Source organism: Sabethes cyaneus, chromosome 2, assembly GCF_943734655.1.
Source record: "Sabethes cyaneus chromosome 2, idSabCyanKW18_F2, whole genome shotgun sequence".
Taxonomy (NCBI): domain Eukaryota; kingdom Metazoa; phylum Arthropoda; class Insecta; order Diptera; family Culicidae; genus Sabethes; species Sabethes cyaneus.
The window spans coordinates 174,693,320-174,706,820 of NC_071354.1; the positions used below are offsets into that span (position 1 = coordinate 174,693,320).

Here is a 13,501-nt window from a genome sequence, read left to right on the forward strand (position 1 = left end):
AAGACACTGTTAACAAAGCTGCCATTTTAACAGTTTTTTGAAGGCTGCAAATTACTGATTTCAAATTGGAGGTGTTTGAAACCTAAAACAGGTTTGAACAAATTGTTACATTAGATGCAAAGTTGGACTTGTTTCAAAACAGAAACAATAGATAGATACGAAACTTTAAAGATTGCAATTTCCGAAAATATTTGCAATATCCTCGATGCAAACTTTGTAGACACCAATTCTGATGTTTTGAAAATTAATCTGGCAGCTGTTGGTATTGCACCGTAAGACCACCAAAGATAAAAATTGTAAGAAAAAAGTTACCACGACGATACTTTCGCTCTTTGTGTTCGGCTTAGTAAATATCGCAAGAAAATCTCGTTATTTCATAAAAAATCTATCTAATTTATGCTTAAATCGCAGACCATTCATTACTGCTTACAATGGAAGAAGATTGGGGTAAGTAACTTGCTAAAAAACTCATCCAAAGAGAGGTCAGAAAATTTCGCAATCAGGCTGCTCCTTCAGCACGAGATGCGTGTCCTCGAAACTTTGATGTACAAAGTAGAAAACGTTTCGAGCACAATGGTTTATTATATCATATATAATATGTTGTATTACGTTTACTTTCAGAGCAACTAAGCGAGCAGGGGAAGCTGATACCGCCAGCAAAAAAACCAGTTGCCAATAAATGGGACGGCGAGGACGAAGAAGAAGAAGTAAAGGTAAGTTCCATGCGTTTCGATGATTTTGATTTTTTTTTGTGTTGAAGCAAGTGTGGAAGGTTCTTTTTTTGTTTGTTGTTGAGCAGTGCTGCTTGCAGCACTGAGGAGGAAATAATCACATCAAACAAAAATGTTTGAATTCCTTTTTTGCTTTTCTTGGCATTTTCGAAAACAGGACAGCTGGGAAGACGAGGATGAAGTAGAAGAAAAAAAGGATGAAGAAAAGGTCGAAACCCCAAAAGCTAAACCGAAGAAAACTCTTCAACAAAAAATTGCTGAAAAAGAAGTAGAACAATCAAGAGTTAAAAAACAATATGAGGTTTATTAATAGTCTTTATTTTCGTATTTTAGAAGCTAAAACAAGAGGAACTGGAACGACGGAAACAAGAATTGGCAGAAGAAAATGCGACTCCAGAGCAAAAGCTAGCCGAGAAACTTCGACTCCAGAAGTTGCAGGAAGAGTCGGACTTAAAGAATGCCATGGAAACCTTCGGAGTGACTACCCTAGTCGGTGGAATTGATGGAATGCATCCTACTACAAAGGAGGAATTTACCGAACTGGCTGATGCTATCAGTAAGAAGTTCTCCGATTATAAAAGCAACCCGGAATATCCAAATTTCCTCGAGGAGCTAGTCATGAAAATATTTGCTAGTTGTGAGTATTAAAGAAAAAAAAATCATCTAAAATAGGAATTATTCACGTATCTTTTTCCAGTGCCATCTGCTAATATAAGAAAAGTGAAAGGAGCTTTGGATAATTTGTACCTCGAAAAGCAAAAATTGGAAAAAGGTGACAAGCCCAAAAAGAGTAAAGGTGGTAAAATTAAGGCTAGACTGCGAATGGATGGTGAAAATGTAAGTATTCTGTAATAATTGTACTGCAATAGTAATATTTTAAATGTTTCAATTCACAGCAAAACTTTGATGAATATCCAACAAAGTACGATGATTACGACGAGTACGACGATTTCATGTAACATTCACTTCGAAGACAGACAGTGTTTGTGGTCAATTTAGTCATATTTCTAAAGAAAAGTGATTAATTGGGATAAAAGATATGAGAAATTTATTTTCAACCAAACAATGGGTATATTGTTAACGGTTAATCAAGTGCAGGAATAATCGTTGAGACTTGTTTGCTCTACTATAACCATTTTAGGCATCTAGCAGCTCCATAGAAAACGTTTAGCTTTTAAAGCTTCTTATTAAAATTATCAAATCAAAACACACGTAATCATTAAAGTTAGCAAAGTATGAATCATTTTACAGCCAGCTTGTTTTGCATCTCTGTTTCATTGTGACGTTAGTAAGGCAAGACAACATTAAACTGTTCAATATTTTAGAAAGTTCGTTTTTTAACAGATTTATAACGCTGATGGGCAGAGTAGTGATATAAGAAAGCGAGTAAATAAAATCACTACAGGAAGATATAGAAAAAGGGAAATAGACAGGTTCAGAGCGCAAGCAATCGCAAAGCATTGCGCATACTAGCGTATCATTTGCGGCTGAATGAATTGTTCTTGAATCAGTCTTTTTGGGATTGAGCCTACTTGATGTAAATAAAAGAAGTTTGGGTTCATTGTCAAAACTAAATCGTTTTTTTTCTCCGTTTGATATATTGAAAGCTTGTATTAGCCTTAAAGGGTGTTTCACCAGATTCGTAGCGTTACATTGTGGCGCCCTTGGCGGAAACCCGATTTGGCGCCCCTTGTTTTCTAAATCAGTGTTTTCCAGGCTTAACATTTTTGTATCTCCTCATTTACCGTAAACCCCGAACGAAACAACAGCGGCTTGAACCTTGTCACTGATCGGTAGCCAAAGAAGCATCTTCTTTGGGAAGATATACTTGACGTCATCGCTTATCTTCTTGGTGGGGGACGTAAAGTACTCGGTCCTCTGTCAGTCGTTGCCGCCTAACTAGTTTTTGTCGCCCATTATGACCACCACATCGTGCTTCGCCGGAAAGATGTTTTTACTAGCGCCTTCAACCGTTCGCTGGGCGATTGCATGCTACTCAGATACAGCCAGCATTGATTGATGCTTCCGTATAAAAATGTACATTTTCATCCAGTACTTTTTCACCATTTAGCCGGTTCACTTTGCACGCGGTCTTCATCGTCAGTGGCCGGAACCAGGTTTTCGTTCAACGCTTTCGCCTTTCTCATGGGGGAGGATGTTGTAATTGCCAAATTGGTGCTATTCGGCGGATATGAAGTGCTTCACCATGTTTAGCTTCTTCACTACGGGGTAGAGCTGGCAGTACGAACGAAGCATCGAGCGTTTCTGGTTCCTTTATACGAGCAACCTTAGCGGAGATCGGGTAACCAACTGGTGGAAACTAAGGTCGTATACTGACAGGGAAGGAGGAACAGTGTTGTCTCGACACTGTAAGATGGCAGCCCCATCACGAGACTCGGTAGCGTAAGTCCTAGTACGGCTACCTATCTAAAAACTCACTAAACTAAAACTAAAAAGTGTCAAAAAATTCTACTGGGAACATTCGGCATGGACAAAGGCGACGAAATAAGGACATGGAATGGAGACTTGGTACCTGGAACTGCAGATCGCTAAATTTCGTTGATGGCGACAAGGTGCTGCTCGATCAGTTAGGACCTCGAAAGTTTGGCATCGTGGCACTGCAGGAGATCTGTCGCAAAAGCGAGAAGGTGTGTAGGATCCGTGGCGGCAAAGCTAAATATTTCCAGAGCGGAGGAGCGACCAACGAGCTGGGAACGGGTTTCGTAGCGTTGGACAAAATGCAGGATCGCGTAATGGACTGGAAAGCGATCAGCGAGAGGATGTGCGTGTTGAGGATAAAAGGTCGTTTCTTCAACTACACCATCATAAACGTGCATTGTCTACACGAAGGTAGACCCGACGACAAGAAGGAAGCGTTCTATGCGCAGCTGGAGGCAACGAACGACAGCTGCTCATGCTCACGACGGGACATGAAGATCGTCATCGGGGATATGAATGCCTAGGTCGGCAGGGAAGCAATGTATTTAGCTTTTTACGAGCCATAATGGCGGACGGGGTTCGTAATATTTGGACAGCATTTTTGGCATTTCCTAAATACATCGCACGTTTTCTTTCCGTACGTTTCTTTAGTTTTACCGTGAACCCCGCGAACGTACAGAAAGAAAACGTGCGATGTATTTAGCAAATGTCAAAAATGCTGTTCAAATATTACGAACACAAATTATGAGGTCCGCAATAACGTCTCCTAGACCTGTGATCGAGTCAAATAGCCTGCACGAACCCACGCCAGCGATGCATCAACTTTGCAGCTTCCCGAGGCTTGGTGACCAGAAGCACTTTCTTTCCCCACAAAGATATCTACCTGTCCAACGAACTTCAAACCAAATCGACCATATTCTCATCGAGGGCCGGTTTTTTTTTTCGAACATCACCAATGTACGCTCCCTACGGGGTGCGGACATCGACTCGGACCTAGCAGCAGTACACGTGCGCTTAAAACTACCGACGGTTTATACCTCGCGATAAGGCCTCCCACGCTTACACATTCGGCAGTCAACCCGCCAGTTGCCGAAAACTACGCTTACTGGATGAGCTCTACCTTCCTCCGTGGAGCTAGATGCTTTAACCCTCGACAACGGATGGAGTATGATACGCTCGGCCGTCAACGAGGACTCAACCGTGCTGCTAGGAGTGGAAACTTCGAGTGGACGAAATGATTGGTGTGTCTAAGGAGGAGTGTTAGAAGCAGAAGCCAGTCAGATCATCCAAAACTTAGCAACCTATATGTAAAACTATATGGAATAAATTTTCTTCGCTTCAGTTTTATCCACTAACCAGTGTAGTTCGTTTACGGCTGTTGCTATTAATTCTTCATGTGGCATCCTACAGCCTCGAAACGAGGACGATGAAGAAGAGTTACCTTTGCCGAGGTATCTTTCACCGTAAGATCCTATAATCTAGACAGTAAACTGAAGAATACAGAGTTCGCAGGCACCATTTGTTCGTTGACTTCAAAGCCGCATATGATACCATCGACCGGAAAGAGCTGTGGAATACCATTGACAAGAACAGCTTCCCCAGGAAGCCCATCAAATTGATTCAATCTACGATGGGTATACAGTGCTGTCTTCGAATTTCGGGTGGATTGTCAAGTTCATTCGAATTACATAGAGGGCTTCGTCAAAATGATGGTTTCTAATGCCTGCTGTTGAATATAGTGCTACAAGGTGTTATGAACCGACGGTGTTATGACGAATTTATCTACCTTGGCTTACTGGTAACGGCAGGCAATGACTCCAGGGCTTCCCAAGCTATTGTGGCCGAGCAGTCTAAGCCCCCGTACAAAGTGCACCATGTACAAGACGCTAATTAGACCGGTTGTTCTCTACGGCCATGAAACTTGGACAATGCTCGAGGACCTGCGAATGCTAGGAACGATCTTCGGTGGTGTACAGGAAAACGGGGTATAGAGGCGAAGAATGAACCATAAACTTGCACCGCTCTATGGCGAACCCAGTATCCAAAACGTGGCTAAAGCTGGACGGATACGATGGGTAGGGCATGTTGCAAGAATGCTGAACAACTACCCTGCAAATATTGTGTTTGCCTCAGATCCGGTAAGAACAATACGACCAGGAGCGCAGCGAGCAACATGGTTAGACCAGGTGGAGCGAAATCTGGCGGAGAATGCTCGGTCTTCGAAGAATTGGAGAGCAGTAGCTCACAACCGAGTAAATAGGAAATTTTTTTTTTCATCAGGCTTTGTCTTAGAAAGGCAAACCAGCTAAGTAAGGTAACTAAAGAATGCAATGCAGTGTAGGGTAACCAACGTATTTTGGACCCCCTCAGCAGCTGTATATAATTTGGACACTTACAGCAAAATCAAATGCAAGTGTCCAAATTATGTACAGCTGCTGATGGGGTCCAAAATAGGTTGGTTACCCTAGGCGCATAAACCACGGGTTATATCAGGCTTGCTGTCGGTTGCCCTTAAGCGAATGGAAAACGGCAGGCTAGCGGCGAGAATTCTTGATGAACAGCTAGCAAAGACTCAATAAAGAACCGACCTTATTCTTAAAGTGAAGCTTTTCAACTCGAGCTCCAGCGCTTACTGATCTCAGTTGGGTTTGTTTGGATCTCAATATGCAACCTGTGACACTAGGCTCGCCGCCCATTCGAAAATGTAGTATCTATGATCAGACAGCGAAGCTTCGTCCGACACGTGCCGGTTTCGTATTTTCTCAGAAATTTACTGGACTGCACTAAGTCAGGTTGAAGATTTCTTGCCTGATGGCATTTATAAATGTTGGTTTATTGGCCCTATTAGTAAAATCGATATTGTTTGACGAGAAAAATTCTAGAAGACACTCACCTCGATTGTTGATGTGCTACCTCACAAGGTATGACGAGCTTTGACATCGCAGCCGATGATAATCTTTAATGACTTCTTTGCAGTATTTGACAAAAGCCGCAATATCTTGAATGGACACTTCAAGAACGTCATCAGGAAAGTAAGCCAATACTACGATAATGTCTGATTTTCCCCTCGTTTTCCGTCTCGTTTGATGAACTCTGTCAATAGAATTTAATTACTGTTTGGGTTGGCTAAAACAGCAGCTCTCAGTGAGTTATACTTGTCTTCACAGAATAACTTACATGTTACAAGTTTGTAAACCCACGGCTCTTAAATCGGAGCCAGGTTAACAGCCTCCTAGAAAGTACGTCCAATGTTGCTTTCGCATGATGGAGGTTTATCTGCAACGCCCTTGTATTATACATTTTTATTAATTTTCTTCTCTAGGTCTAGGCCCCATGTAGGCAGGGATGCCACATATAATTCTGTGTTTTTTGTTGGAAAAATCTGACAATCTGTACGGCGAAGAAAAATATCTGTGCAAAAATCTGTCCAATGCAAAACAATGAGAGTGAAAGAGATAGAAAGTCATTTTGCTGACTATTTCCGTCTCTTACACTCTCATGTAAAAACTCAAAAATCTGTTTAATCTGTGTAATTTGGCGCAAATCTGTAATCTATGCATACAGATTCTGTACAGGCGATTTCTTTCAAATATCTGTTAAACACAGAATAATCTGTGCATGTGGCAACCCTGCATGTAGGTCGCAGTTTTCTTTTTACTAGTACTCGGACTCGCTTTGGATTGGGAGGAAGCCTTGCCCCCTGTGCCAAACTTAGAACTGAGACCCACGAAAGTGTTTCGATTTTCAAAATACATATTAAAGTTAAATTTATTTTCCATTACATCAACAACTTATAGGTAACAAAATCCTGTTTAAAGTGAACATTTGCTCCATTTTTCTCCGTCACGTTTCAGTGCTTCGTTCTCAGGACCCAGTATACTTATTCCTACCGTCTTACCGGTCGACGGCTTTAGATAGCGATTGCTTACTTCCGTGAGTTGTTCTCGGTTAACGGACAACACCGCTTCCCGGTGCTTTTCAAATATTTGCTCGCTTATCCCGTGTCGGAACAAATCCATACCGCGATCAATAGGTGCAATCGGTACATCCAGCTGCTGGAGCACACCAAGTTTGGCTTCGAACAGGGTTTGTTCGTCCATATTGGACAGCGATTGTTTAGCCCACTGGTGAGCGGCATCGAATACGTCCAGCGTACCTCGTGAGTTGGGGTCCCGATAACTGAAGAAATTGAATAACCCGTCAGAGCTAACCTTTGCTCCCGCCCCGTAGGCGCCGTTTTGTTCGCGTACAACCGGTAACAGGTACTTGACTGACAAAAACTTTGCCAGTACCTTGAGTGGTGCATAGTCCGAGTGAGAATAGGGCACCGTCACGATTGATTTAGCGCAGTAATTGATAGGAATGTTCATCACAGTATGCCGATGGTTAGCCGGTGTAGCGAGTGGTTTGGAAACGTTGAATGTCGTTTTTCCATGTAGTCTGGGTGGTATATTACTAATGAATCGGTTATATTCTGCGAGAATTTTCGTTTCACTATCAAGTCCATAATTTAGTGCACATCGCAAGTGGGATTTACGGAAGAGGGTGTCCGCGACTGAGCGAAGCTTCTCGAAAATCTTTTCTGGACTGTTATTTTTCGAGAGCTCTTTCATGAACGATATATGTTCGATGCCCATGAGCTGCTCGCGAAGCCGCCCCGACTCGGTGACTAGTCCGTTCGCATTTTGCATAGCATACAAATGACCTGACTGTGCGATGCCTACCGACAGTTCCGACAGGTAATTTTCCAGCAACATTTCAAATCGAGAAACATCCGTCAGGTCCATCTCGGTCAGGATTTGTTGCAAGATGTTAAACATTTCAGAAACATTTTCGTTCAATGCATACGTCCCAAATAAGACACCAAACTCGTACTGGCCGTTATCATTAATGTCTTCCACTAGATGTGTGCTTAAATAAAAATAATCATATTATACATTGAACAATAATCATCAAAGAAGTAATACCTGAAATGGATGCCAGCAGTTTTTGAGTTTATTAACTGATCAAAATCGCGATAGTTTAACTGTTTCGTACCAAACTGGTTGATAGTCGCATTAAACAATGGTAGTAGCAGCTTTTGTTCTTCAGAGAGCTCGTTTGCACTAAGAATGCCGCGGAAATACGTTACACCATTAGTGTCTACTCTACATGTTTGTGTCGGAACATTTTGAACAATCAGCGACTTGACGTCATTTTCCTGATTAGATTTGAGTAGATCGTCAAGCTTAAGACAAGGTAAAACCTCCGTATTTGGGATTGCTTTCTGTGCTTCTGACAATTGAAGTCCTTCGGTATAAATTCTCGCTCGATCATCATTCGTGAGAGTGGCCGTTTTTTCTACTAAATTTTTATTTTCTTTGTCACTAAATTTCTTTTCGTAATGCTCATCCGGGGACATGGTCATTGTCAGCCTGTGTCCGTTGTTACGGAAATAATATTCCACCTTCTTTTGCAGGTACTGCGGATCTCTCTGTAAATTATTTTTTAACTGAAGCACCAGCGCGCTTATGTTCAGTGATTTGATCAAATCTCCATTATGATTCCAAAGAGGTGTTAAATTAAATAGCAAGCCCAATCCAAACTTGGTGGACTGATGCTTCATGTGCAGTTCAATGTGATGAAGAACACTTTCAAGATGATTTTTCTCAAAGCCTTTTTCGATGGCTTCATCGATCGTACGATCGAATATTTGCTGTACACGATCGAAGTCATCCACTGCAACGTCTTGCAGACCTACAACGAACATTGTATCTCGGATATTGGGATCGAAGCCGGTTAGCTGATTGTAGCCACCAGATATGTTTGGCTCAATGAGGCTTTTGTAAAAGTATGAATTGGGGCCTTTGATCAACAGTTCGCTTAAAATGTACATCAGAAATGATTCATACACGTTTGTTATGTCCGGCATTAGAAATCCGATGGCAATTTGATTCTGTTTTTCCATCGGTGCTCCCATATTATCATATCGACTTTCGATGTGCGTCTTTTTCGGCGTTTGCCATCGTTTTTGGGATGGAATAATACTGTAACTATAACCCAACAAAATTAACTAAGTTTGCAAAGGAAGAAAAAGAGCCTTACCTGGAGTCGATTTTGTCGAAATCATTTAGATATTGATGGTGCACAAACTCCATAGTTTTATCCAAATTAAAATTGCCGTAGCTAAAAATTCTAGCGTTACTCGGATGATAATATTTACTGTGGAAGTTCACCAAATCTTGGTGTGTCAATTTAGGTATCTCCAGGGGGTCACCACCGGACACGTAACCATAAGTATGGTCCGGTAGAATTGTATTGAAAAACCTTTGTCCAAAGATAGCTGAATTTTCCGAAAAAGCTCCCTTCATCTCATTATATACAACACCTTTAAAAATCAAATCGGATTGTTGGTTGTTCATATCGCAAGGCTCCAACCGCCAGCCTTCCTGTAGAAAGTCCAGGTATTTTAGGTTTGGTCGAAAAACAGCATCCAGGTATATGGACTGCAGATTGCGGTAATCTACTTCGTTCATAGATGAGAATGGATAAAGCGTGTAGTCCGGTCCGGTCATTGCGTTCATAAAAGTAGCCATGCTACGATTCAGCATTTTGAAAAACGGATCGCGCACCGGAAAGCGTTTAGAACCGCAAAGGACACTGTGCTCTAGGATGTGCGGAAGACCAGTGGAATCGAAGGGCGTAGTACGGAAGTTAACTGAAAACACGTTGTTCGGATCATTTCGATCGATATGCAGATATTCCAATCCGGTGCGCTCGTGTTGAAACATATAGGCAGTCATGTTGAAATCCGCAATGTACTGAGATTGTGTACAGATGAATCCATTATAATAGCTACCAGGTTTATATCGATCAGTTGAAATAACAGCCGGATTTACTTTTGGGGCCGATACAGTTGAGTAGTACCGTTTCAGGTTACGATATTGACGGCATGTTATTTGGCGAAGCATTTTTAAAATGTGAGCTGAGTGTTTAAGAAAAAAAAGCCGGTTAAAATAATGCTTATATAATCGTAAAATCAATATCTGCGTACTTTACGATCTATGTTACGCTCAGTAGTGTTTTGGTAAATTTCACAATCCACGTATATTTTTTCTCATCAGTAATCCGGGTTTCTTGACGAACTTTTCCGCACTTTTGACACAAAACCGACGGTAGTCTAATAAAGGTTACTTTGTAAATTAAATTACAAAGAAAATTTTGCTAGTTTTCGAGAAGTTCTGAAATTTCTAGGACTGAAGATAAGATTTAATAATATTAAATTATGCTGTTTCTGAGTGGAGCCTGTTTAGATGTAAAAAAATAGAGTATCTAAAAAATATGGAGTGAGGTGCGAGAGTGAGTGCATATGACATTTACACCATTTACCACTTTACACCACACCTAAATTCAAAGTAATTGAATGATAGGTGCGGACTGCACAAAACTCAGAGCCATAGGTCCTATTTTCATTAGAAATACTCACAGCAAGGGGTTTCCAGTAAGGCGTATAAGTGCGTAGTAATCAGAGATTACTTTTGTAATCATTTACGAATTAATTAGGTAATCAATGGTAATCAGTAAAGTAATCAATGATAATCCTGAAGTCTAGTATCGACCTGAAAAGAAATGGGCAAAAAGATAGGCCAAGAAATGCTGAAGAAAAGATTTTCCGTTTGCGATTTCTTTACCAGTATGCACCTCACAAGAAATATTGTTTTACTTTCAGATGGCGCAGTTTTACATGCCAGTGAATTGAAACGTCACTTTTCCGTACGGAATAATATCCGGCGCAATTATTACCACAAGAAAAAATGACAGATAACTGCTTGCCTTGCAGTTGTCAAAATTTCTTTGGTAAATACAAGGATTTTTTCTTGAGCTATTTTCTTTTCAGCTGGATACTAGGCTTAAGTAATCATTGGTAATCATGATTAATTTATAGTAATCGCAAAAGATTGATTACTGGTAATCAGAGGTAATCAGTAAAGTAATCAAAAGTAACTTTTTTCAAAGGTGCGTAGTAAACATTGCTGTTGGAAACCCCTTGACTCACAGTAAGAGATACGCGGAAACTAAAGCCAACGATTTGGCATCAGTGTACAAAAACTGCCAGCACTTGCTACGAAGCAATATGCTGTAGCAGTGTGACTTGATTGTTTTCAACATAATCCGTTTCAGTTTTATTTACATCAGTTTTGCATAATAGAGCGATATATCCGTGGATATATCTTTGAACTTAATCAGTGTAAAATGCATTGCAAAGCTTTATACACACTGTATCCGAGTATAATATTCAAGGTGCGTGACAATAGCTTAAGTAGATTTCATAATTATTTCAATACTTGTTAATCAAACATTTAAGCAAACAGAATGGGTGTTTGATTGGCTCCCTTTTGACAACTTTCGCTGCTAGATTGGCTCCCAAGATGGCTGCTTCCACGTATCTCTCACCTCTGAGTATTTCTAATTTTCATTCGTCTTTATCTTTTACATTGAAAATGAACATATTTTTTGCGTTGATATTCAATATTGCGTTTTGTTACTGAAGTTGGATTAATCTAGATATTTTTCGTGAATATACATAGGTATGACGAAAGAAAACAACAACATTGCCGTAGTCGGCCTTTCTCTTTCTTACACACTTTTTATATAGCCAAGTCCGCGGCCAAGTAAGTTCTATATATAATCAATATATATAGAATGCCAGTGTCGCTGCAGTGCGCGTGGTAAACATCACACATGTTCATATAATGTATTTACATTATATATGCAAATGCGTGTGTGTCTGAGATTCATCAAAAGGGGAATCTCATTGTCAAACTTTGACAACCAGTTTAAAATTTCAATTATGGCTGCCAAGTAATGTGATTGGAAACTTCGCTTGCTTCAAATTTTTGAAAAAATCGGTGCAAAAGGGCGCAGTTGTGGAATTCTATTCATCCGGATGAAAATAAAAAGAACGTTTAAAACCATTTCACTGGCATAAAAATACAGCGGAGAACGCACTGATGACAGCACCAAACAGCGCACAGATATAGAACAGATAAATAACAATGAGCAACTTTGACAACGAAGTTCCCGATGCACAGACTTGATACAGATTGTTAGCATCATGTTTACCACAATTAGTCATATAGAAAAACAGCGACACTGGCATTCTATATATATTGATTCTACTGGCCAAGTCGTACTTTCCAACTACGATGTCCAGAAAGGTGCAAAATGCGAGATTTTGTCATGAATCTAGCGAATCTATTATTGCCCCTTTTATGACTATTTAGACTACTGTGATAATCGTTTAATGCAACATACCGCATTTTACACTGTTAAGCGGGGTACGCTGCTGAAAAGAAACCAGCTCAAGAAAAAATCTTGCTATTTACCGAAGAAATTTTGACAACTCCTATACAAGCAATACCTATCATTTTTTCTTGTGGTAATAATTGCGCCGGATATTATTCCGTTCAGAAAAGTGACGTTTTAATTCATTTGTGTGTAAAACTGCGCCATCTGAACGTGAAATAATATTTCTTATGAGGTGCGTACTGCTTAAGAAATCATAAAAGAAATCGATTTCTTGAGTATTTCTTGTTCTATCTTTTTACCCATTACTTTTCAGCAGCGTATCCCGCTTTAATCTGACACTAGAGTGCCTTTTAGTTTAATCAATTTATGAGTTTGACTTTTTTCCTTCTTGTCCTTCTTTTTCATTTCATTTTCCTCAAGGGGTTTCCAATGATTACTACACACCTTTGTAAAAAGTTACTTATGATTACTTCACTGATTACCTCTGATTACTACACGCAGAAGAAAAACACATAGTTGAAATTACAATACCTATTTTTAAAACAAATCAAATGCCGCTGTTTATTCCAATTCAAGCTTAATTTGAAATAAAAAAATAAAATGTTTAAAACAAAAAATTATAGATAACTTTAATTTTTTTTTCATTAGAATCAAACATAATTTAAATTGAAAATTATAAAAAACTAATGTTTGTTTTGAGTAACAATCTTGTTTTGCTTTGACATTTAAAAATATTCAAAACAACTATCTACATCGTTATTTCAATAATAACTCTAATTGACTTGCATACTTTGAATTACACGTGTAATGACGAAATAGCATCAACGAAAACATTTTCAAATCCAAAATGGCTTCTAGTGAAAATTATCAAATCGACGCGCTCGTGGTTGAGGAGGTACCGGAGGAGGAAGCAGAATTAATCCGGTTGCTAGAGTCATTCGAGCTGTCCCAAAAAACTATTGAATGCTTTCTTGGTAAATTTTGGATATAGTTTTAGTTTTTTTTAGTAATATTTTGTATTTTCAGCGAATCAATACAATGTT

General features: G+C 39.8%; 2 protein-coding genes across 2 annotated transcripts; one reads left to right on the forward strand and one right to left on the reverse strand.

Moving 5' to 3' along the window:
- The first annotated feature begins 293 nt into the window (after positions 1-293).
- LOC128735011 (eukaryotic translation initiation factor 3 subunit J) lies at positions 294-2,295 on the forward strand. The gene is made up of 6 exons (XM_053829463.1): positions 294-447; positions 622-713; positions 889-999; positions 1,065-1,368; positions 1,429-1,568; positions 1,628-2,295. Exons 1-6 carry the CDS (start codon positions 432-434, stop codon positions 1,688-1,690), a joined length of 726 nt encoding a protein of 241 aa, XP_053685438.1. The 5' UTR covers positions 294-431; the 3' UTR covers positions 1,691-2,295.
- Positions 2,296-6,878: 4,583 nt separating this feature from the next.
- On the reverse strand, positions 6,879-10,396 carry LOC128734513 (presequence protease, mitochondrial). The gene is made up of 4 exons (XM_053828754.1): positions 10,204-10,396; positions 9,255-10,134; positions 8,138-9,202; positions 6,879-8,081 (listed from the first exon to the last, which is right to left on the reverse strand). The coding sequence occupies exons 2-4, from the start codon at positions 10,118-10,120 to the stop codon at positions 6,983-6,985; spliced, it is 3,030 nt and encodes a 1,009-aa protein (XP_053684729.1). The 5' UTR covers positions 10,121-10,134; positions 10,204-10,396; the 3' UTR covers positions 6,879-6,982.
- Positions 10,397-13,501: the final 3,105 nt, after the last annotated feature.